Below are 24,157 nucleotides of genomic sequence, written 5' to 3'. Positions count from 1 at the left end.
TATTCATCCTCCAGAGGAAAGAGAATTGCACAGGGAAGAAAATACAACACCATGTTAGACAATTTTATCGATATTTTAAGATATATTCTAACATTACTGTTATCTCCCAAGAAAGTTACTTCAGATTAATTGGAAACAGAATCATATTTGTCTCTCCAACACGACTCCAATCACCAAATTATATACAAATGGAGCTTTATTCAGGAAAACAACTTGCTGGCGGAAAGACAAATATATAGATGGATGAGAAGACAAGGGCTAAAGTAGAACTCCGTTATTGGGGTATCCTGTCAAGTCCCACAACTTAAAACTACTCAAGAGGATGGGTTGCAGAATAACTTACTTCTCGGAGTGATTCTTTACACCCGGTGTTAAAGCTCTTTTGTGCTTTGCATGTTTAAGATGGGGCACTTGCAAATGACCCACGAAGTCGAAACCAAAAGATTATTGAGATCATTTACTCTTTTCTGGACGGTTGAGGGCCAATAGATATACTTCAGTTCAACGAGGATCAGAATCTCTTTGCCTCTCACAAGATGTTTTAAGGTTTTTCCGGTAATACCGTGGGAACAACATCCGCCGAATCTTCTTTTCTGCAGCATTCTCTGAAGTTGCCTGCAAAAAATCAGTTCCACAACTGAATGGGTGAAATAGTTAAAAGCATTATAATAGAATAATCTTTGTATATAGTAAGCTCTTCTATTAAAACAGTAAAATACTCCAGCAGTATAAATAAAAGAAGGCGCCCAGTGATGATGGCGAGAAGAAATCCACTTTGTCACACATCTGTATTACATATGAATTCAATAGAAGCGGAAAAAGAAAGCTTTTAGTCACCTTTGTGAAGATCTCTTACCCGTGAGTTGAATGAAAAACGTAGAGTTTGAACCTCCAGTCCTGAGAATGCTCGGACATCCATACCTAGACTATCCACACCAATCAGATTGGCTCCCTAAACCAAAAATTGAACAATTGGCTTCCCTTCAGGTTTTATGTTACTCAAATGTGACCGTACAAAATGATCTTAAACAAGCAAAGGATATGAGTAAATAGGAAGTAATTCAAGAGATAAACTAGGAAGCCTTATGATAATGTTTTACAAAATAATATCATTGGTTACTGGACGATCAATGATGAATGGTAGCTAGATGGGGGGAAGAAGAAGGCAGAAGGGGAAGGAGATGATAGAGTGGGCAAGGGCAGCAATAATGGCAGTCGCTAAGGGTGTGTGTGTGCGAGGGGTGGGGGGGGGTTGGTCGGTTGCAGAGAGTAGAGAGACGGGAATGGGAGGGTGCAGGGTGGAGCAGTCACCAGGTGTGTTGTTTAGGGTGGAGATAAAACTAGGGATGGGAGGGCAATGCAGTGTCCAGCAGCCATAGCGCTGGTGGCAACAACTGGTTGTAAAGTTAGGGGCAGAAGAGAGGGAGGACAAAGGGATAGCACTGAAAGGCAGTCACTGGATGTGCAAAAAAAGAGGAAAGGGAACGGGTGGAGGCAGCTGAAGGATGGTGGCAGTTATTGCATCTGTCAACCAGATGAAAAAGAATAAAGTGAATGATCTCACGATTTTCCCGTCATTAACTTTCTATCAACCAATTGGTCAGGGCAACTATCTAAATATCTCAACAATTGTACTGGCTTTGGAAAAGAAAAAATCTAAACACCTCCTTTATCCTTATCTGAAGATATACCGAAATTTGCTACTCCCTAAAACAATTAAAATTGAAGCCCTTGACTTAAAATGAATAAACAGAAAGAGAGGTCACAAGTTATCCCAATAGTAAAGCTAGTTATGCATATGAGATGTTGCAAGCTAAGGGGAAATTCCTGATGTGAATTGCTCTATATTTGTTCAGTAATTACATCTTTTTAGAAGAGCTAAGTAAAGTAGATACAGACTTGTGAATTGCTTAAGATTCAAGATAAGTGATTTCAATTGCATCCATCATAACAGTCTTTTTGTAGACCTATCAGTAAAGTTGGATAGAGAACAATCATGAGGAGGTTCAGGTCTTCAGATCAAGGAATTTATCAGTTACACAGGGCCTCCAACTAGGACTTACCATCAGCAAGCTCATGAACCATTAGCAGTCATCAATAGGTGCCAATTTCTGTCCAGCATTGACATAAATTTAAGTATAACTTTATCTTTCCTTATAATCTCACCATTCTTTTCAACATAAAATAGCATATTGATTTTACTTCCCGTCTCATCGGCATATCAAGTTTCCCACAAACAATTACTGTGGGTAAGCTGTGACTTCCAGTCAATCTGAACTGAAGATAGAAATTTTCAATGTAATATAGCATTTAGATTATTTTACTGTCTCATTAGCAAGTCAAGTTTCATGCAAACAATTACTATGGGCAAGCTGTGGCTTCCAGTCAATCGGGAACTGAAGATAGAAAAAATTTAACATAAGAACCAAGAGATTCAACTTTACCTCAACATTTAGACCTTTCTTTTTTCGACAAAGGGCTTTAAGTGCCAGCTTACATTTCATGCTTCCCACATTGAAGTGTTTGACAATTGCGGAAGCTGAATGTACTAGGACATCAGGCTCAGCTTCTTGAAAATCTTGCAAACTCACCATAGACTGCAGCAGATTAAAATGACGAGGAAAAGAAGGATAAAATGTTACTTGAGTGGACCAATTCAAAAAATTTCAAATTGGAAAAGTCAACAAAAGAAAAGGTCCAAAGCAGCATTTCAAATGTATACAACAAAGGAAAATGCAAGCACTCACACGATCACCATATACAGAGAAGAGTTCAATACGAAATATCTCCAATTTGTACACTGTTGACCTGATGGAACTTCCATAACCTTCCGAATAAATTTCAGATTTTCATCACTTTTTGGATAAAATTGAATACGTTCAATAAAAGAGCAGAAAAATGAACACTGAACAATATGGGATTTACCAATCAAGTTATAAGTATCATTCACTTCATTGGCTGCTTTTTCTGATTCATCTGAAACAACATAAAATGCAGTGTAGGACCTCAAGCATGTACAAGGCATACCAATGTCTGGAGACAGAAAAACTTACCTGTCCAATCTGACACATAGCCATCAACATCTTCCCCATGGAAAAGCCTCCTCAAATGTGATTCTTCATCAATAAAAGCAGGCCTAAGAGAGCCAACTATTGAAAGCCCATTTGATGGATAATCCATCTTGTGCCCATACTTGGTATGAACCGCCTACAACATGAAATATAATTAAAATACATAGACTACATGCATAGATAAGACATATAATCTGGAAAATAACAAGCCCATTGAGCTTCTAAAATATTGGCCCGAAACATTTATACCATAAAAAAACATAGATCCAATACATGCAGAGAACTAGTACAGTAAATATGAATCTATTAGCATGTAAAGCAGCAATTACCTTGGTCAAACATTTAGCAAAGTAAACTGGGTGGATCTTGCGGAAGGTATCTGGCATCCCCCAGTCTATCAAAGTACCAGCTACTTCTGTATCTTTTACCTGTTAATTTAGCCATGATTTGACCAATTCAAGTAAGAAGATTGTGAATGCTAATAGAACTACCTGACAATGTCACAGACCTCTTTATTATCATAATCAAATGCAATATCATCATTACTGCTGCTATTCAAGCTATGAGTGTTATTAGAGGTTACTCGTTCAGTTTCACCATAAATCGGAAAATCCATGCCAATTAACACATTCTGCAAGCAAACCGCAGCACAATCAATTCAATACTTATATGTTAAATACTAAGAGGTATTTAGAAACATAGATTTTATTAACATTAAACAGCTGTTTTACTCACCACAGGACTGCTTGCCTCCCAATCTTGCAAGATGTTTTCATCATCAAAGATTTCAAAAAATACGTCTGCAAATTAAAATTTTCTCTCAGAAATAAGAAGATTAAATGCTTTTCTAGAACATCACAAAATTATATGAGATAAGAATGTCAGCAGTAGGGTAACGATACATTTACATTTTCAGAACACTTATTCATCGGGAAACAATAGCTTATGTTGGTGAAAAAAAGCCAAGAATTGACAGATAATATACACCATATGATAAACTTTAAAATTGAAAGGTTGCAAGCACAATACCACTTGCCATTTCTCTTCAAATATGGACAGTTCTCATCAACTGCCTACTAGGATTAGTCGATTGGCAAGACTTTGGAGCACAAACCATCATTAATAGCATTCTCAATGATCAAAGCAAGATGAAACATGTTTGTGCTTCCAAGTGTCCTTTTAAATCAAATCAGGTGATCTTAATCTATACCAATCCTCAGAAAAATAATGTGACCTCACCTCCATAATCATCAATACTGTATTGGAATTCAGCCCATGAATGATTTCTATGTGGTTCAGAATGCACCATCCCAGGAAAAACAAGTAATGCGCTGCTGTGAGCCTGTGATGGTAAGTGAAAACCCCATCTCATTAGACATGGAAAAGGGAGAAATCATGACTCCATATAAACACCAGCTTAAAGCAGTGACAGAGTGTTTAATTGACACAAGGAGTGCAGCATGCATCTATAACTCACCCGGACCAAACAATTAATAAATATGTGGTAGGTTTTAGACAATCAATCACTGCAATTAATGAATAGTTCTAGCCTTCTGTTGATGTGTTACAAAAGAAAAAGTAATAGAAGGCTGCTTCAGATCTCAATGTGTATGAACTTCTTTAAATTATTTGATTGGTAGCTCTCTAGATGAAGCTGTCCACAATATGCCTCCCTTTGAATGGTGGTGCATCAAGGTCGTCCATACCAGAGACAAGAATACAACAATAGCATTGCTATGGATATAATTTGCTGTGAAGTTACTAGCAACATAGATCACCTCAAGTGTTGTTCTTGCAATTTCTACATCTGTGAGCACTTTCTCCCCGCTTCTTTCCCATTCTTCAACTTCTTCCAGAGGATGGTAGCCTTGGTGCCCAATATAACTAGATGAATTAGGTACAGAATCTGGGTAATCCGCTGCCACCCGCACTTTAGATGACGAGGAGTCCTGACCAACTTGCAACCAAGGTGATTGAGCTGCTCCAGAAAATAGGTTCCTGCATCTAGAGTTAAGGAGATACATAAGTTTATCTTCCTTAAAAATTTTCATATCGGGTCAAGTAGAAGCTCCTATAGCTATATCAATATATAGCAGAAAAATGAACTGCAATTTTACATGTTAAGAATTACTTAAGAGTTTATGCTAAGAGTAGATCCTACAATGCTTCTTTCTCATGGATATTGTTAATTGAGCCCAGGTTCAGCCAAAAATGACTAGCTGAAGTCAAGTCATGTTCCAACTAATAACCACAGGATTTTTCCGAATATTACCTGATGTATGATTATTTCCACTACAATTCCCCTCACATCTAGGTCTAAAGATGCAGAGGATGGGCTAAATATGCAGATAACACAAATGGGGACAAAACTAAATCATGCACAAACTAAACACAATAGAACAAATGCGCTCCTCTGACACCATATCAAAAGTTATGTTTAGGTTCATCCTAAGATAGCTAGCTGAAGTTAGAAGGACTTTCCCCAACTAATAACCACATGAATGTTCCTGATATTAATCTATGCGGGATAATTCACATTAACAGGTATGAAGTAGGAAACTATTTCACATAATAAAAATACAAAATGATTTTAATGAAAATCAATGTTAGGTATATTCTGAATTCAGACTGACACTTCAGCTGATATGTTTCTAGAAGTACACAAAAGCTGCACAGCTCAAGAAGGGAATACTAACTCCATATGAAGACTGATAACGAAAAGCAGAGTGACTACTGAAAGGGACATCTGTTTGGTAACCCCATAATCCCTTCTATACACATTATTACACATCTCCTGTTTGCAAGGCTGGAGAAGTTGGCCCTAGGTCTGTCAGTTGGCAATAATATATAGAATAGCAAAATAGCAAATGAATATGAACTGCAACACTAACAAGACACATATTGAACTACATGTGAATTTCAGACCAGAATTCTTTCCATAAAAAACCTAGATATTCTCTTAGTTTTGTTGCATGTCACAATCAATCTCAGGTGAAATCATACAATGATGATAATAATGCCATTAGACTGAGAGGGTGAGAAAAGAGTGGTGATTTTTCTCTGGCGACAAAAGCTTTTCATCTGAAACCAAGGGAACGACAATCACATATCCTTTGTGACCATGGTCTATTTGGGCCGCTTTATATCTTCAATCTACAGTAAAGTCTTCCAGTTTTGTTATCCAAAACTTGTTAATGGCAATAATCGTTCATTGTACCTTATGTTGCAAAAATCAGAATTTCTTCTGTTATCAAAAAGAGGTCTAATCCACCCAGTCATAGTTCGTGATGACATCGAACAGCTAATATCTTCCATTTGACAAAATTGATATTGCAAAGGACCTGAAATGTCACCAAGCAAAAGATTACTTGTGCAAGACCAGCAGAAAAAGTAAGTGCAAAAGGTAACCAAATAACAATATCAACGAGATCTAATACATCACAAGAGATTCGAACAGTATAATTCATACTGAAGGTAACGTTTGGCAAAAAAGATACGTCAGTTTCATGATATTCTCTCAGATAAATCAAAATATCCCCTCAATGAAAAAATGTGATTTTTTTTAATCTCTGGACGCTAGGTAGAGTTCCAAAAGAGGACACGATCGCATTGAAAAACGACTTCGCAAAGAAACACAAACTCCTTTAAAGTTCAGAAGGAAATTCAGCTGGGGTAGTTTTTTCAAATAGATGACAAAAGGGTAAAAGCCGATCTTTTTTCAGAAAGCAAGCTAGGTCTTCCCCTTTAAGCACCATGAATAACGTCTTAGTTATGGGTTCAAGACAAACAGAAAATTTCAGCACCATGCAGAAAAGCTTTCCTTTTCCTTCTGTTCTTCTTTTATTTTGTTCCCTCAAAAGCAGTTGCTGGTGTTCTCATACACAAACATACAGAAGAAATTAACAAAAAGCGAATATGAGTCTATTAATAAACTGGGTAGTCGAAATTATATACCAATAAAGATCGCCATGAGGAAAGATCAGCCGGAGTGGCAGGGAAGAATGTGATGGCTTCAGCTTGGTTGCCCGTCTCCTTCCAGAGTATCTAAGTCAGCGGACTTCTGTGTCCTTTTCGGAGTTATTCACGTCAAAGTAATCAGAGAAAACAGACGATTCTCGGCATGGCCCCTATTCTTTACGCTGATTTACCTCTCAGGAAAGGAGGGTAACTAATCACGTGATCCCTTCAAGAGTTCGTCTCAATGAGAAGATCGAAAAGGCCCTATAGCCATTTGAAAAGCAGCTCTTCCAGTGTTTTTTTTGTTTTTTTGGTAAGAATTACGAACTAAGTAATTTTCAAATAAAATCTTACATTGACCTGATTATAGGTCGTAATTTTAAGATTGTTCATAATAGATGGAGCCTCTAGCCATTCCCTCTTAAATAGAACATCATTCCTTACTATCCAAATCCTCCAAACGGTTATTGTTGTCATAGCTTTTTTTAAAAAAAATTGAATGATAAGAATGTTTATAAAACAATTTTAATAATTTTACATGAAAGAAATAATAGCTAGAAGGCTACTTGCCATCATGATCGATTTTTTACCAACGAATTTCAATTATGGTTTCTTTCTCTGAATGAGTTTATGTCAATGGCACAAGGTTGAAACTAGTAGAGAGAGGACCGTAGATGAAATTTTTTCTAGGGCCCTATTAGTGCGCAGCGTAAGTGAAATGTATTTCGCTTATGCTGGGTAGATGGAGCCAAAATGTGTTAGTGCACGACGTAAGTACAGGGGGAAAGCGAAATACAACGTTTTAGGCATAAAGTGATGGTAAGTGAATTCAGAGGGGTTGAGCTCTGAATTCACTTACCATTGTTCAATTACATCTCGAACTCGAGCTATCGGGATCGAACAAGGGTTTCGAAGAAAAAAAAATTTCTCTCTCGATCGCTTGTGACCTTCAGCGATTTCAATCGCCCTCTATTGTGTGACCTTCGGCTTCTCTTCTCTCTCGGCCTCCCTCTCCTCTGCCTCTCGACCTCCGTCGCAGAGCACGGGAGGCCGAGCCTCTGTTGCAGAGCTTCTAGGCCTCTCTCTCTTCTAGTACCACCTTCGTCTTCGTTGCTCGTTGGCCCGTCGCCTCTATCACCGTTGCCCGCTGGCCCACCGCCGTAGTCTCTTGCCTTTGAGGAAGACGATGGTTTAATATTTTTTATTTATAAAATAATTATTTTTATTTATTTAATATATTTATTTTATAATTACTACATTAAATTAGTGATTTAATAGTTATAATTAAAATATTTTTAAAATAAATATGTGATAAATTATTTTGGTTTAATTCTCCCATTGCTATAATTAATTAAACCAATGGTTTTAAATTTTGTGACAATATATTATTAATTAATAATACATAAAAATATATTATGTTATTGATAAATATATATTTATTTATTATATTAAATTTTTTATTATTGTATTAAATTAGTAATTTTTAATGTTAAAACATATCTTATGTTATTAAAAATAATTTTATTTATTTATTATATTCACTTATGTTTTTTTTGTTTTTTATTTTTAATAATTTATTCTAGTCGCACATAATTATTGTATTAATTTATAATAAACTATAATCATTAAGTAATATAATATAATTTTTTATTAATTAGGATATTAATATATTCTAATACTACATGTTAAATCACTTATAGGCCCTGTTAGTGTACAACATAAGTGAAATGTATTAACTAATATTAATTTATTTTTCTGAAAGTCAGATATATCAAAATATTTTATTTAATAAATAATCTATATGCACTTTACTCCATACTTTCCATTGTGCACACTAACATAAACAAGTACTTTACACTGCACTTTCCATTATGTACACTAATACAAACAAAGTACTTTACATTCCCTCTCACTTTCCCTCCACACTTACAATGTGTACTAACCCCCCCTAGATATATATTTCCCACCATTAGAGGAACGAACTCTCTACAAATGTATACTTGATTTAGTTATGTATATTATGGACCCAGTTAGTAGGGCCCATGTGAAGACAAGTTTGAGCCACTTAATATCCTAGAAACGTTTTTGATACTCTCTTACTTGGCATGAGCTTCCTTCAAGCACAAACAAGGATAAGTCATATGAATCATGGCGGTAAGTCCTTTTGTAAAAAAAGATTACCTTACATATCAAATATGGTAATTACTTCATAAACAAGCTTCAAATGTTTTTTCTGGGTCCAAAGTAACAAAATAATATTTGTAATTCTCAAAACATGCATGTACACTAGCCATAAGAGAAGACAACTAAAAAATAAAATTCACTGAAATATTGTTATAAATACAACACTTGATATTAAAATAAAAGTGATCAATCTGAACAAAGTCTCATCATGGTTAGATGATCCTTAAACAAACAAGGTGTCATGCTTTTGCTAATGGATTTGTAATCACTTGTTCAATACGCATGTACTCAATGAACACTTGATATGATTTGACATGCTCTTTGATGGTTAAATACTTAATATTGATGTGTTTACTTCAACCTCGTCTTTTATTATTATTAGCCAAGAGCACAACAATAAAAAAATCACACTAGATCCTTAATGGCCGAGAGATTGATTCAACAACTCGAAACCTCATAATGAAATTCTTCAACCAGATACCATATGATATTGCCTTGAAACATGCAACAAACTCGACTTCGAGGTAAAAACAGCAACAAAAGTTTGCTTTGACCTTTTTCAAGATATAACTCTTATAGCCAACCAACAAAGTCAAACCTGAATACCTAATAATTAAATTGTCAAGTCATCTATATGTAAGCATGAAATGTTTTGGTCTCTTAAAGATATGACATTACCATCTTTGCAACTCTATCTGTGGATTGCTATTAGGGACAACTTCACACATCAATATCCATGGAAGATACAGGACATGAGCAATGGAGACATTGTCGTTGATTCTTATCATCATTATGAGGAAGATGTGGATCTCTTAAAGAAACCGGGTTTCTATGCTTACGGGTTCTCCATGTCGTGGTCTAGAATATTACCTAAAGGAATTGTATGAGGAGTGAATCAAGAAGGGTATTGCACATGAACAAAACTAGGGTATTACATTTAGATTGGAGGAAGCTTTGTTTGTGAGAGAATGAGAGGGCTGCGGGAACAGAGACGAGCGAGGGCTGCAGGAATGGAGACGAGAGAGGGAGCAAAGAATGAGAGAGGGCTGCGGGAATGCAATGGCAGAGAGGTGTGCGGCAGAGAGAGCCCCGAAAGACAGCCCCGCGTGAGAGTCATGTAGATGATTCTCAAAATCGGGCAAAAAGCGCTTTCTGCCGTTCTCTTGGGACATGAACTCCTAATTCATGTATATTCATGTACATAACATGAATTTCGACGCCCCTTAACGACACCAGGACATGAACTGCATAATGCGCATGAAGATCATGTCCTGAGTCATGTGCACTAACCCCCCCAAAGGGAAGATTGGAGGAAGCTTTGTTTGTGAATAAGAAAAGTCGGAGTCTCACGATGTAAAGGAATAAAAGTAATTTTGGGCAAAAGAAAAAAATAAAGTCCGCAATAATAAAAAAGAACACTAAAACCTTATTAGAAGATAGAGAAATACACACACACACACACACACACACACACACACACACACACACACACATATATATATATATATATATATATATATATATATAAATAATTCATTTATATTAGGATGTAGGGGTGGTTTCGAATCGAGCCGGCTCGCCTGCAGCTCTAGTTCGAATCGGTTTGATTCAGTATCCTGGATTTCGAGTCGAGCTCGAGATCTGGGATCGACTCGTTTAAATTAACGAGCCGAGCTCGACCGAATCCAGGTTCGGCTCGATGGCTCGTGAGCCAGCTCCTTAACGGGCCGAGTCAGAACCGGGATCGGGAGAGCGCGAGCGAGAGCGAGGGGGGGGGATTTTTTCCTCCCCTCGTCACCGTCGAGCCCCTCTCGTCCGCTGTTGTTGCCACCTCTGTCGCTGTCGACAGCTGCTTGTCGGCCACCTTTGTAGCCGTCCATTCGATTTCTTCCTCCCCTCACCTTCGCCTCTATTTCCGTCGCCGTCGTCATCCCTGACGACAAGTCCTCGCCGGCGCCGTAACCCCCTTACCTCCGCGTCTTCTTGGCGGAAAACCAGAACTAGGGTAAATAATCCCCCCCTCCCTTGAGGAAGATGTGAAAAAAAATAAAATTCCTTAAACTCTCCTTCTTCATGACTCTTGAAGAAATTGAAAATACATTTTAGTATAAATAAGTTTATAGGAACTATTAGTGTCTCATGTTTTTTGTAAAAAAAATTTCTAATTGAAAATTCTTATTAAAAAATTCATATAATTTTCTAAGTAAGATTTTTCTGCCAAGATGGGATAGAGAACCGTATAGAAAATTTTTGAATAAGTATTTGACAGTTGATGCCATAATACTTTTAACATGAGGCAATTTTCATTGCAATTTTGTGTTTGACATTTTATTTGATTAAAAAATTATCGATAATTATAGTTATATATTAGATTGATTATTAATTTTTATTTATTTCCCTAGAAGAGGCAATAAGAGGTCCATTTAACTTTCCTAAGAAAATTTTAAAATATTTCTTGTAATTTTCTAATAAGTCACTAATAGTAATAAAATTTTATTTAAAGGTTTTTTTGGAAATATGTATCATAGTAAAAATATTTCTAGTTTTTTCTAGAATATAAATTTTCAACCAGGGGCACTAAGGAGGCCATAGTAAATTTATGGCCAGATTCAAAAATTACAAAACAAGTTAAACAACATTTGGAGTAAAAAAGATTAATATTGGTGTGCTTCAATCCATTATTGAAATTCAATCCTGAACCTCCTCTATCATTCTTTTTTTTAAAATGTTTGTATAATTTTATATATAATTTATTTGACATATATTTTATATAGAGTATTAAATGTTGGTTAAGCTCGAACTCGGCTAGAGCTTGACCTCTAGTTCAAAATATTTAAATCAAACTTGGCTTGAACAAAGTTCAGACTCAACTGGATTCGATACCACCCTTATACCTAATTTGAAGTAGAGGTCATTTTCAATTTTATATAAAATGTAAATATAATTTTATATATAATTTATTTGACATATTTTAAATGTATATTGGAGTACGAACTCGAGATATGTATTTTTTGAAAAGTTTTAAATGAATGTTGAAGCTTGAGGTCAGTTAAAACTTAGATTAAAATTATTAGGGTAAAACTCGAGTTGAAAATTTTTAAATGTAGGTGCGCTAAACCGTCTTTATTCGTATATAAAGTAATGTAAAATCTATTTATACGAACAAATGAATCTTATTGGTCCTTGGCTCCGTTACGTGTGCTCCACTCAAGCTTTTGACCTTTTGACAATGAAACGCGATTTCTGAAAGGTGCCGTCAGTAGCAGTGCCATACCTGCCCACTCTCATCCTCGGCGCAACTTCACTGTCCCCGTGTCGCGCAGCTCATTTGCTCACAGAAATCCTTCCTTTTCCTCGGACTCGATAAGATGATGAAGCGTAAGAAATGGACGGAGGAAGAAGAAGAGACCTTAATCAACAAGTACTCCGAGCTACTCAACTCCGGCTCACTTGCTAAGCTCAAAACTCGACAGAAGAAGTTCGAACCCATCGCCGATCACCTGAACTCCGTCCACCACCTCCGCGACCCCGCTTGCTTTCCCTTCCGATGGACATGGCGCGACGTTTCTGTCAAAATCCAGAACATGCGCCATCAGTACCTCGGCGTCAAGCAGAAGATCAAGCTTCCCGCTGGGAACTTTAATTGGTCCGACGGCGAGAACCACTGGTCCAATTTCCTCAAATACAAGCACGTATTCGGTGATCACGAACTCGATGTCAAAGATACCACCAACACAAAAGACTTCCAGAACAATGGCGGTAACAATGACAATAACGGCAATCCGGATGAAGAGGACCCAGTTTTTGATTTTGTAGGAGAAGGCGTTTTGGGGTTGGGGTTCTATGGGGAAGACGATGAAGCGGAAGAAGAAGACGATGATGAGAAAGATGACGATGTCGTAAAAAGATCCAAGAAGGGTTCTTCGCGGAAAAGGCTGAGAGAACTGGACGAGTTGGGGGAGAGAGAGGCCGGTTGGGTTCGGCGGGAGTACGAGAGAAGGTTGCAGCTGGAGAGGGAAATTGATGAGGAGAGGCAGAGGAGGATGAATATGGAGGAGAGGCGGGAGGAAGAAGAGATGGAGTGGCGGGCACAGATGATGGGGATGCAAATGGAACACGAGAAGCAGATGATGCAAATGTATGCTGATTCGTGCCACCATCAGTTGCAGATTTTGGGCGTTTTGGTGAGATTGGTTTGTCAGTTTTTTGGGGGAGGAGGAGACGGGTTGGGCGGTGGTATAGGTGGTGGGTTGCCGGGACAGGTCTTGCAGCATCCTGGTGGATTGGTGGGGGATAACGGGAAAGGCGACGGCAATTCGGGGCCTCATTATATGTGATAAAATTGCAAGTTTATTTCCTTTCTTCTCGTTTGCTATTTTCTAGTTCTTCTCAGTTTTAAAATGTCAAGGATGTATACTCTTGTGAATCAATGGGAGTTAGTTTCTGAATTTGTTCCAAAATTTTCCATGTGTGATGGAGAAATTCTGAATTCAGGGTTCAGATCCTGCTACTCATTTGCTTCCTGAGATAAAGGCACCGCATTGCCAACGTTATGTATGGACTTACACCTGTAAGTTTCTGCCTTGAGCTAGAATTTTAGGAAAATCTCAAAATTGGCTAGGGTCACATTATTCTTTAGCTGTTTGGTTCGTTATTTTCTGGTTCTGGCTTCCAACAATGTTCTTTATTCTTTTTTTTCACTCACAGAAACGAAGAAAAACTCCAATAATAGCAAGGTTAATGATTCTTCACTGGTACTGTGGTCAATGGACCAACTACTGGAAGATGAGAATGTAGTATATATGAGAATGAACTGGTAATATACCAAAAATAAGAAATCGTGGACGAGAAGGAATAGATATGTAGAGGTTGTATGCTGCTTGTGGACACCCTTAACAATAATAACTATCAACTTTTAGGCTTCTCTTCATGAAAGTGCTTGATAAGTGGGTTTTTCTGTGGTACAACCCTCCTTTGAGGAAAGCGAATTGCTAGGGGTAAAACAAGTGATTAGGGTGACCCCTTTTTCAAGGGGTTGCTAGTGCTGTGGTGCCATGGAAGATTGCTGGTAGGAACCATCAGTAGAAATCCTTGAGATTAATAATGGAGCTGCACAAACTTCTTTCCACCTTGACACTACCAACTGAAAAGAGCAAGGGAGAACTAAAATAGCAGGAGAAGGCAGAGACAGTAAGGCCGTGTTTGGCTTAACTTTAACATACTGGAAATTAGCTTTTCTGAATGAAATCCTAAACTTTTCTAAGAAGCTTGTTTGTGAGACAGCTTTTTAGAAAGGTTCAAAACCTGAAAAAGTTGAATTACTGAGCTATTCCAAAAAGTTTTAAAACGAATGTTTTCGAGGACTGCTGGTGAGCTTAAGCAGGGACTGAAAAGGTTTCAGTTATGAGATGGAAATACCCTTCCTATTTTGCCTTATTACAACAAAAAAAAGACTAACCTAATTTTATTTCTCTTCTCTTCTGCCATTTCCCCCCTGCCACATGGATAGTTTTCTGCTGCTGCTCATTGCTTTTCTAGCATTTCACAATTTCTTTTTGGATGTTATAGTGGGATTATCTGTTAAAGGATGTGTCGCCTAAGAAGTATTTCTCTCCCAAATGATTTCTATGGAGATTTATATATGTTTGTCTGTAACTGATTGATTAGGGTAGTATATGCGATGATGTTCACATCAATAGGCAGTTTACTTTGATCGTCCTGTTCTAAATAATTACATGGTTCATATCATGTTTCTTCTGTTTACTCTGAGTTGAATCAGTTGCTGAAGAATATGCAAATTGATTTCAGCAGGAAAATTCTATATGAAACCCAGTTGTAGTCCTAAGAGAATTGATAATCCTTTTCTCTCATCAAGTTTGGATACTAGACTTCCAGATGAAGGGATACACCATTGGAACAATCCCAATTAATGTTCTGAGAGGGGTTGGTTCAGCTGGTTGAACCAGTTTGACTGGCAGCCAGAACCTAAACTGGGTTCTTTACTGCCAGATAAACTGGCTTCTGAAATAGCTGAATGACCTTGCCAGGTCAGTTGACTTGGCTGGGACCAGAATGACCAATCCGCCTGGGTTGTAATATGCTTTGATTCTAAAGTAGGGATCGGAGATTTAAAGTTACAACATAAGATCAAAGTAGTGGCAAACAAACCACTGAGGTTCAATGCCTCTTGGAGAAATAGATTGGTATTCTGTTTTTGAACTCATCTTGTTGCTGTTCTATTTAATTCTGAAGAGCTTCGTTGTGATGTTTCTCTCACTTATATACCACTAAAGCATAAGCTGTTGGTTTATTTGTAATTTTTTTTAAAAAGGTTTGTTTGTATTTTGTGGGTTTTTTTTTTTTGTATTTTTGGCACTGTACTAACAAACAAGTAATGGTTTTACGATGAAGATGACTTATTTTTCATTTTTTCTCAATCTTTAAGTTTGGAAGTATATTTTCTTACCATTTTAAAATATTTATTAAATAGTTATGTTTATACTATATAATAGAAAATTTAATATACAGAACCAAAGAACTGGTCAAACCAGGTAAGGTGACCTCACAGGGGAAATTGTCCTCTTGAGTTGCAAAACTTTGGTCCCAGTTTGACTGGCCTGGCTTCAATGAGTTGGCTTGTTGAAATTTCATCTTTGTTTTGAATAAAATCTCCATTGTTAAGAGTTGTTTTTTTTTTTCAAAAAGTTTACCATTCAAGAGTGAATAGGAGAGCTCCTTGTCACTCAGACTTGAAAAAATACATCCTAAATGATTGTGAAATAATGCTGACTGTTGAATGTAACCTAATTTAGCCTTGCCACTTTGGACTGGCAGGGGCCCTTATGACATATTGAACACATTTTGAGTCTGGGTGGATGGTAAGTTGCAGTTATTCAAAAAGTTATCTTTCCAAGGGCTTTATAAAACCATTCAAGCAACCAGATGTCAAACTGATATTTTGTAAAGTAAATAGAAATATAAGTTCAAAAAACAAGCTTGGAACCAGTTAAAATGCCCCACCCTCCACTCCAACTTCTGTTAAACATGTCCACCCCTAATTTTGAAAGTCAAAATTAAATTAATTGTAGAGATTGATTAAGGAATAAATACTAAGTACTATTCAGAGAAATTAGATACTAAGCAAATGAAAATATTTACCGTGTGTTGTTCAGAGAAATTAGATACTGACTATATGGGAGCAATTTCTGATATCCAAAAGAGAACAAAAACTAGTACTTATTCAGTAGTAAAGGAGCAATTTCTGTGTTACATATGAAGGCCTCTTATAGGTATACAAATAAACAAAATAGGAAACTCCTATATTCTGTCCATTCTAAGAAATAAACTATAATTAGGACTAATCTAGTTCTATTTGCTGGAAGAAAAAAAAACTCAAAACAGAAAACGACTTCTAATCTATCGAGTTGCTAACTTTAGACTTCTCTATTTAGAAACAAAGACCCAAACTAAAAATAAGAAATTATTAATTGACAAGACTTTCTAATTGGAGCTTTTAACTAAATAGCTTGTTATTTGGGTGATGCTTCCCATAAAATCACTAAGCTGCTTGTCCAATAAAACTTCTAACTTCTGCAAGTTTGGAATAGGAAAGTGCAATTTAGAGAAACTATCTAATTTTTAGGACCTTTTATTCTTGGAACTTGTCCAAAATTAGGGATTTCAGGCTTTTTTAATTGAATTTTTTTATTCCTTCTTCTTCCATGAACATCAGCTTTGGGTTGATCTCTTGTTTTTAGATATTTCTCAGCTAGATCTTCCATATTATAATATACTGCATCATTGTATCTATTGTTAAATCTGTTAATATGTTGATGGTCTTGTCCAATTCTTCCAACTAAGCTGTAATTTACATTTTTGCAGATACAATTTTGTAGTTATAAACCTGCTTTCCTCTTCTATCATTAAGTGCTTTCCTGTATCGCCTAGAGCACATAGTGCTCTTCCCAAAATTTGCTTCAGCCTGAATAAGTGATCAACATGGACTTCTATTTTACTTCTGTTTATTTATAAATATTCTTGCACTCTTAGTTGGACTTCTGTTTTTATGTATGTTCATGTATCTTAAGACCGAACTTCTATTCATACTGAAAAAATGTGTAAGGTGAAAGGAAAAGAATCCATATTTGAACAATCAATCAACCATCAGTTGTTCACTGATTGGTCTTAACCCAGAGAAGATAATAAGCCAAGCATCCACTTGACTAAAGAGACCTATTTCACTTATATGACGAGCTCCTTTTCCTGGTGCTACAAAGACTGTGAATAGGAGAAAGAATCTCAATGTGCTTGTGTAGGCTACAGAGAAGCCTATCTTTCACCATGAACAAATACAAGTCAACAATGTTGGCAAAGAAGAAAAAGAAAATACCCAAATTTTTGTTATTACACTTTGATGAGACCAAACCAGGACTTTTGGACTTGAAAAGCATTTGTTGAGAGAAATGTGCTGCGAGACAGTGTGGCTGAGGGTGATGAGACAAACATTAGTCTGTAAAACTTATTGTTACTCTGTCCTTTCAGGACCTGATACTCACTTTTGTGATAAATATTGATGCGGGGAGTGTGAGCTTCTCTTTCTCATGGTATTCTGCCAGGAAGGTCTAATTTTTGTTGCCTCAATTTCTGACTGGGCTGCAGTGAATGCAACCTTTTTGGAGACTCTGTATTCCTTTTTCGGAGACATCTACTGTAACCTGTGCAACCTTCATGACCTTCTCTTCACTTAATTGTTTCAGCCATGGAAAATTTGAGATGTCAATCTATATCTCTTACTTTATCTGCGTGTTTAGAAATTGAGAGGATGCTGGCAACTTGCTCTGTGAATCGTGCAATGTTTTCATAGCTGTTTTGATAGTTGTGGGAGCTCACATTCTTCTGTGGTTGAAGACGAACAAAGAAGGGAGCTACTCAAAGAGCACAGAGGATTCTCTTGCTATCTAAAATGAAAGGCTATGATAACTCTCCTCTGTGAGAAAAATTGTTGGAGAAGGTATAGTGATTGCTCTCTTATATTACTTCTCCTACCTTTTTTGGCAGATGGGGAAGTCCATCAGCATCCATCCATCCCAGTTCAGAATTTTTGGAATCTGAAGTGCTTTCATCCGTGATCTGGTAATTTCCTGGCTGTTATGGATAGCAATTACTTATCTCCTGAGCGCGTCTTTCCTTCTCTCTCGTGCTCTTGAGATATCACTTTTGGTTGCATGGAAATCCATCCAACAGCTTAAAGAGCGATTCAAGACAGAATTTTTTTATATCTGAAGGAAATTGTGAGAGAAGTATACTCTTTAAAAACTAGCAATAAGTCGTTCTTCAGGTGATGAATTTTTCAAAATCTAACTTAAAAGTGTTTCTTTTGACGTTAATTGATTCATTTTTTCAGGGATCTTTTACCAAGTCGAAACTCTCTTTTACGAACCACTAAGCTGCAAGAAGGGATTGAGTAAATCTGCAACTCATTTCTGTTTGGGGTTGCAAAACTGTGTTAGCAAACACAGCTTTGTGACTGTAGAAAACTTGGTCACTGTGGAGAGGTTTTCTCCATTGGATTTCTTTGCATTGTAAGCATATTCTCATGAGTTTTGCTATTTTCTTTGCAGTATAATAACGTTTACACCCATCAATCAACCCCACTTTCTTCCTGTGTCATTTACAGACCAAATATCTGATGATACTATTTTCTGGTGTGCATGCACTAGGGCCCAACCAACGTCTAGGGCAACAAAAGTTTCCGAATTAGCAGATTTCTCAGTGTGCAGAAAATAAATCCAATTAAAGATCACCTGAAGCGCAAGCTCCATCAGATATATCTGGGTTGATGCAATCAGTAAGAAATGAAATATCCTCCACTTTGCAATCCATAACAAGGGGGCACACTTCCAGTCAAGATTAGTATAGCAAGAAAACAGACTTCTAAGATTCAAAAGCATAAATAAAAACAAAATTTCATTCAAGAACATGCCAATGCGGCTATTAATTCGCATACGACAGCGCCAATCTGCTAATTGCCTGACAACGTATGTCTACACATTGTATTCCTTACACACCAATTCTGAAGACCCAAAAAATTGAACAGAAATGGAAGTAGTGGACGAAGAAACCTGTTTAATGAGCCGGCCATGATTCCATGAACCATGGAACACGTTTTCTAAAACCAATCTAATGAGAGCACAGTGGACCTAGCTTGAACCAAAATTGTGTTTCTATCATGACACCCAAGGGTCAAGGGTTAAGTGAAAGAAATTTGAAAGAACCTTGTGCTTGAGCTGAGGTATCTCTAGGATTTCCTCCGTCAAATCAGCCGTAGGAGCATATTTTAATCCAAGCCCACATCAACCCCTCTTACCTTCAAAAAGTCTTTAGCCTCTGCAATGTCCTGGATATGAAAATATATCATTCAATACCATAAATTGAATAAACAATCAAATCCACATTAGAATTTATGAAGGAACATAAAGAAAGACAAAAACCGTCAAGAGCATTTGATAGTAGAACTTCCTGGCAGACAATTGATTCTGAAAACTACGGAAACAAGTATAAACAGTGACAGGCAAGTCCTATGTACTCACTGGGATACTTTTACAGACCCAGATTCAACTTGAAGTGAACATAAAGTTGAACTGTATTTTCTTATCCATTTCTAAACAACAAAAGAAGTACCTAAGAGCAATTACATATGCCAATGCTCTGAACTGTTACAGTTGTTTGGTCAGTGGAGAAAGGAGGTCCATAAAAGTCAGTTTTTTTATGAAAACCTCACCATTAGTTGATAAGTCCACTTTGCAGCTAACAAACTGTTTGACGACCATATATCCCAAAAAGTTTTAGGGCACAGATGTTTTCAACATTTCCCCATTTTACCTCAACAAATCAATTTCTCTCCAGACATTCCAAGAGATTATTTTTTCATTTAAATTTTCTAAGTTTTAATTCCTTCATGCTAGGAGTTCTTTGTATTGATTAGTTTATATTTGTTTGTAAAGAAAATCCCACAAAAACCTCGCTATTGTTTTGATGAATTGATCACAGATGAATTTATGAGGTAGAGGACAACAGATCACAGCTAATAAGTAGTTGGAACAGGAGGAGCCTTAGGCTGTGAGCAACAACCACTAATGATATTAGGAGGGGAAAATATATAAGACATCCAAAGTTATATTACTTTGGCTTTTACACTTTGTGCCAGCTTGTCAGTAACCCGTATACTTGTGTATTTATTTTGAAGCCTGTTTATGCCAGCTCTCAATGTTGTTAATCAGACAGTTATAAAGTTCAACGCAACTTTTGACTGTGACCAACCATAACTGTGTATAGGAGTGTAGCTCAAAAATATATCCAATAAACATAGAAGATACTTGCTCTGCAAGTGCAAGAAATTCAAACACAGCAGAGTTATTGTACAGGTGATCACTGAACCTCCAGCATGAGGACCTGAAGTTTTGTGGAGATTTGAGGGCTCAGTGCCCTACCTGATGGTAAAGGCTTTCAGAAATGGTGAACTACAGATGTTAACACTTCACAGGATTTCAGTGAAATTCTAGAATGGAACTTTACTGAACCATCAAACTGTGGTTTTCTATTCTTTTTGGAGTTTTCCAACAGCTGAATGAAAGCAAGATAAACTGGAGAAACTTTATTTGCTGTTTAAAAATTTTCAGCAATTAATTGAGCATAAGAAAGCATAATATTAATATATAGGTGATCGGTATTAAGGAAAGTAGTGAGAAGTAACCTTTTGCAGCAAGTCCGCTTCTTGAGGACATGTAGGAAATAGCATTAAACCAACTCCAACCATTAGAAGACCATAACATCCAAGAGATACAACTAAATAGACCGGCAGCTACACAGGGAACCATGGAGTTTTTATAAAAATTAAAAAACAAATATAAAAGAGAAAAAACTATGTTAACAAGTATTACAAAAATAACCTAAAAATCGAACTCAGTAGGATGTTAGCTAAGAAAAATAACACAAACCAGATAATCAAGTATGACAAACCTACCACCCAAGAATAACTGCGAGGAACAATGGATGCTTGTAGGAGGCCAATCCATAAGGAAAAGATGGCAACTAGCAATGATATGATCTTCAGTATGTGCTTCATCTGGTTCTTTATAGTGTTAATATTTTTACCCTGAATACGAAGCAGATAGTATAACCACTTAAAAGGAATTCTCATCATTATGATACAGGGAAATAATGCCTGGCAGATTCTCTTTTCATATAACAAAAGGATGACAGGGGACACAAGCATCAAACACTACAAAGTGACAGAAAAAAAAAGGAAGAAAGAAGCAAAAAGATGCAGATATAAAAATACATCGTTGAAAAAAAGGAATCACATAAAATGCCACATCCAGCAACAAAATTTATCTTCCAATGGCAGAAAAGGTATGTAACAATACATTCAAAAAAACTTCAGCTGTCTTCTCCAAGGGTAAAATCCCGAAAAGGATCTTGGAAATAAGTTTGTTTATAATAAGGTTAAAGACCACTGAAGCTTGAGGCAGTCAAACCCAACTGCAGCTATTCAGTTTTAAAACAATCCTTACACGTCCTATACTCATTTGCAACTGTTACTAAAAATAAATAAATCATCAAAGAACACACTAAGAAAGAAAGCACGACCAGCAATAATGGATAATTTCTATACTGAGAAGTATCAGAATGTATTAATTATTCCAGGATCATGCATGCCACAGTTGGGATCAATTTCTTCTATTTTAATAAAGGAAATCCAGTATCTTGTGTGCAGTTTCATTAAAAAAAATTATTAAAAGAAAAATTATCTAGTCATGCCTTTTCTTAAACCAAATTGGCAAAACAAACTCCCTCCCAAAAAACACGATGGGAAGGTTTGTTTGGATATGTTCGCTCTAAATGCAAATAAAAAACGAAAATATCTGGTCTAAGAAACTGAAACTATTATTGTAAAGTATGAGTAGCAAGAATAAATTTTTTGAATTAAAGTGCTCAAAAGTTGATATCCAAATTGATCAACAGAGAGCAATTTTCCTCAAAATTCAGAGTCTGCCCATGAACTTGAATCATGTCATGTTGGGAGTCCATCGATTCTATGACATACCTGAATACTCCTCTATAAGTTGTAAACGATTACAATGCTCAGGATGTGAACTCGCAGATGCCTGTGAAGTTGCTGCTGACAGGGAAAATAAGAAAGGATTTTATGTGAAAAGGTGAAGGAACCATTTGATGGCTTTTGTAGGCCACAATGGAAAATGTAGTGAAAAGTGGAGAATGAGTTTATTAATGAAATAATCTGATAGATTTAACTTTATTAAGATAGTTTTATTAAACTTTTCAATTAATAAAATCAGATAAATAATTTAAAAATATCTAAACAAACATATTACTTTTATAATGTCTAGATACTTAATCAAATTCTTACTTTTAAAATATCTAAATTATCACTCTTAAATTAGTAATTTTAAACCCTAAAAATTTGGAAAAGGTTTAGGCCCTAAACACACAAAATTGAAAATTGTATTAAAAAATAGAAATCAACTTCAATAAATCATCTATTAGAACAAAATCATCATTTAATTAACAGAAATCATAAACAACATTCAAAATCATCATTATTGAATACTATGCTCAATTTATCGAAATAAAATACAACATTCAATGGCCTAGAAATCTATAAACTAAAATACAGAAAATGAATAAAGGTAGAGATCAATTCAATCAAGTTTCAATTAAACTTAGTAATAACTTCAATTTAAATCAAAGTTACAGAAATTTCATTAACAGAAATTAAACTGTAAATCACACGAAAAATCAATACAGTAATTAAACTGTAACTCACAACGAAAAATCAATACAGTAATTAAATACCCAAATTAAAATCAATGCATCGATTAACAGAAACCTAAAAATATTTTTATCAAAATTAACAGAAACCGTAAAAAACTACCTTGGTCAATCGGCTTCTGAAATTCGGCTTTGAGAGAGGGGGCGGCGGGAGGATGAAATGATAGGCTTCAGTTTTGAGAGAAGGGGCGGCAAGAGGATGAACAGAGGGGAACGGAGAAGAAGAAGGGCGACAGACGTGGCTGAGACGAAGACTGGGTTGAGAGGAAGAGAGGGCGGCTGAGAGGAAGCCGTCGAGGGCGAGGGCGAGCGGCGGCAGAAGGGGAGCAGGCACGGCGAGAGGGCGAGAGGAAGGCGTCGAAGCTCTCTGTCGAGGGGGAAAGTGAATTACTCCCTCAGTGTGCATTAACAGGACCTTGGGACAAATTAAAAAAGACGGAATTTGATATCGAGACATCATGATATAGGGTTAGTGTACTTAAAAAACAAATTACGGGGAAAGGAAGAGTTGAGTATTGGGTTTTTAAAACCCATGGAATTGATCACAAACTCTTCAACCCCAAAAGTTATTTAATATCTTTGAACATATTAACATTATTGTTATTACTGAAAAAAATATTTTTTTATTCCTATAATTAAATTTTTCATTCTTATTATTAAATTTCTTTTTTTACTTTGACATTTTTCTAACTCTAAAATTCTTATCTATTTTAATTGAATTATTATTTATATTTATAGTATTATTTTATATTTAAAATATATAATTATGTTATCTTTGTTGTTCTCTATTTTTTTAAATTATTTTTATATTTGGATTTTTTTTAATATTTATGCTTTTTTGTTTTGATTTACTTCCTTTAAATTGCATTTTGGTTTACTATTATTTTTATAATATTATAATAATGTTTATGATTTATTCATAATACTAATATATGGAATTTTATAATTTCATTTGTCTTCTTAAACTTTTTTAGTTTAAAATACATTTTTTTATTAAATAAAAAAAAATTAGAATAATTTTTTTGTATTATTATTTGCTATTTTTTTGCCTGTGCATTGCACTGTTATTTCCTCAAATTTTAAAGAGGCTTCTT

The 24,157-nt window shown here is 36.0% G+C and overlaps 2 protein-coding genes across 6 annotated transcripts; both read right to left on the bottom strand.

Annotated features, from left to right (window-relative positions):
• Positions 1-54: 54 nt before the first annotated feature.
• LOC137961933 (uncharacterized protein At3g49140) lies at positions 55-7,219 on the bottom strand. 4 transcript variants are annotated; one of them, XM_068808581.1, is made up of 13 exons: positions 7,026-7,219; positions 6,289-6,412; positions 4,850-5,075; positions 4,311-4,413; positions 3,807-3,871; positions 3,580-3,702; positions 3,401-3,499; positions 3,054-3,207; positions 2,926-2,976; positions 2,748-2,827; positions 2,445-2,597; positions 857-921; positions 55-615 (listed from the first exon to the last, which is right to left on the bottom strand). In XM_068808581.1, exons 1-13 carry the CDS (start codon positions 7,039-7,041, stop codon positions 372-374), a joined length of 1,503 nt encoding a protein of 500 aa, XP_068664682.1. In that variant the 5' UTR covers positions 7,042-7,219; the 3' UTR covers positions 55-371. The 4 variants fall into 4 exon arrangements, with proteins under 4 accessions (XP_068664682.1, XP_068664684.1, XP_068664683.1 ...); XM_068808583.1 differs by having other exon boundaries at positions 3,655-3,702; XM_068808582.1 differs by having other exon boundaries at positions 4,850-5,069.
• Positions 7,220-19,161: 11,942 nt separating this feature from the next.
• LOC137961935 (dolichol-phosphate mannose synthase subunit 3) lies at positions 19,162-23,476 on the bottom strand. Of its 2 annotated transcripts, XM_068808589.1 has the most exons (5): positions 23,167-23,255; positions 22,318-22,389; positions 21,235-21,366; positions 20,965-21,072; positions 19,162-19,608 (listed from the first exon to the last, which is right to left on the bottom strand). In XM_068808589.1, exons 3-5 carry the CDS (start codon positions 21,334-21,336, stop codon positions 19,549-19,551), a joined length of 270 nt encoding a protein of 89 aa, XP_068664690.1. In that variant the 5' UTR covers positions 21,337-21,366; positions 22,318-22,389; positions 23,167-23,255; the 3' UTR covers positions 19,162-19,548. The 2 variants fall into 2 exon arrangements, with proteins under 2 accessions (XP_068664690.1, XP_068664688.1); XM_068808587.1 differs by lacking the exon at positions 22,318-22,389 and having other exon boundaries at positions 23,167-23,476.
• Positions 23,477-24,157: the final 681 nt, after the last annotated feature.

The sequence above is a fragment of the Aristolochia californica genome, unplaced genomic scaffold (genome assembly GCF_029961685.1).
Source record: "Aristolochia californica isolate CCGP_79_NKW_82.1479 unplaced genomic scaffold, dmAriCali1.0.hap1 SCAF_4, whole genome shotgun sequence".
Taxonomy (NCBI): Eukaryota; Viridiplantae; Streptophyta; class Magnoliopsida; order Piperales; family Aristolochiaceae; genus Aristolochia; species Aristolochia californica.
This window is presented reverse-complemented; position numbering and strand designations above follow the sequence as displayed.

Bases quoted from the DNA above. Each gene is read 5' to 3' on its own strand.
- LOC137961933 (XM_068808581.1), bottom strand. The intron at 2,977-3,053 runs GTAAGTTTTTCT...ATGTTGTTTCAG, and splicing joins CTATGTGTCAGATTGGACAG to ATGAATCAGAAAAAGCAGCC. The intron at 2,598-2,747 runs GTGAGTGCTTGC...AATCTGCTGCAG, and splicing joins TCTCTGTATATGGTGATCGT to TCTATGGTGAGTTTGCAAGA.
- LOC137961935 (XM_068808587.1), bottom strand. From the start codon at position 23,469: ATGCACACTGAGGGAGTAATTCACTTTCCCCCTCGACAGAGAGCTTCG. The intron at 21,073-21,234 runs GTAGGTTTGTCA...TTCCCTGTGTAG, and splicing joins CTCGCAGTTATTCTTGGGTG to CTGCCGGTCTATTTAGTTGT. The intron at 19,609-20,964 runs GTTACTTCTCAC...TTTCATATCCAG, and splicing joins AAGCGGACTTGCTGCAAAAG to GACATTGCAGAGGCTAAAGA.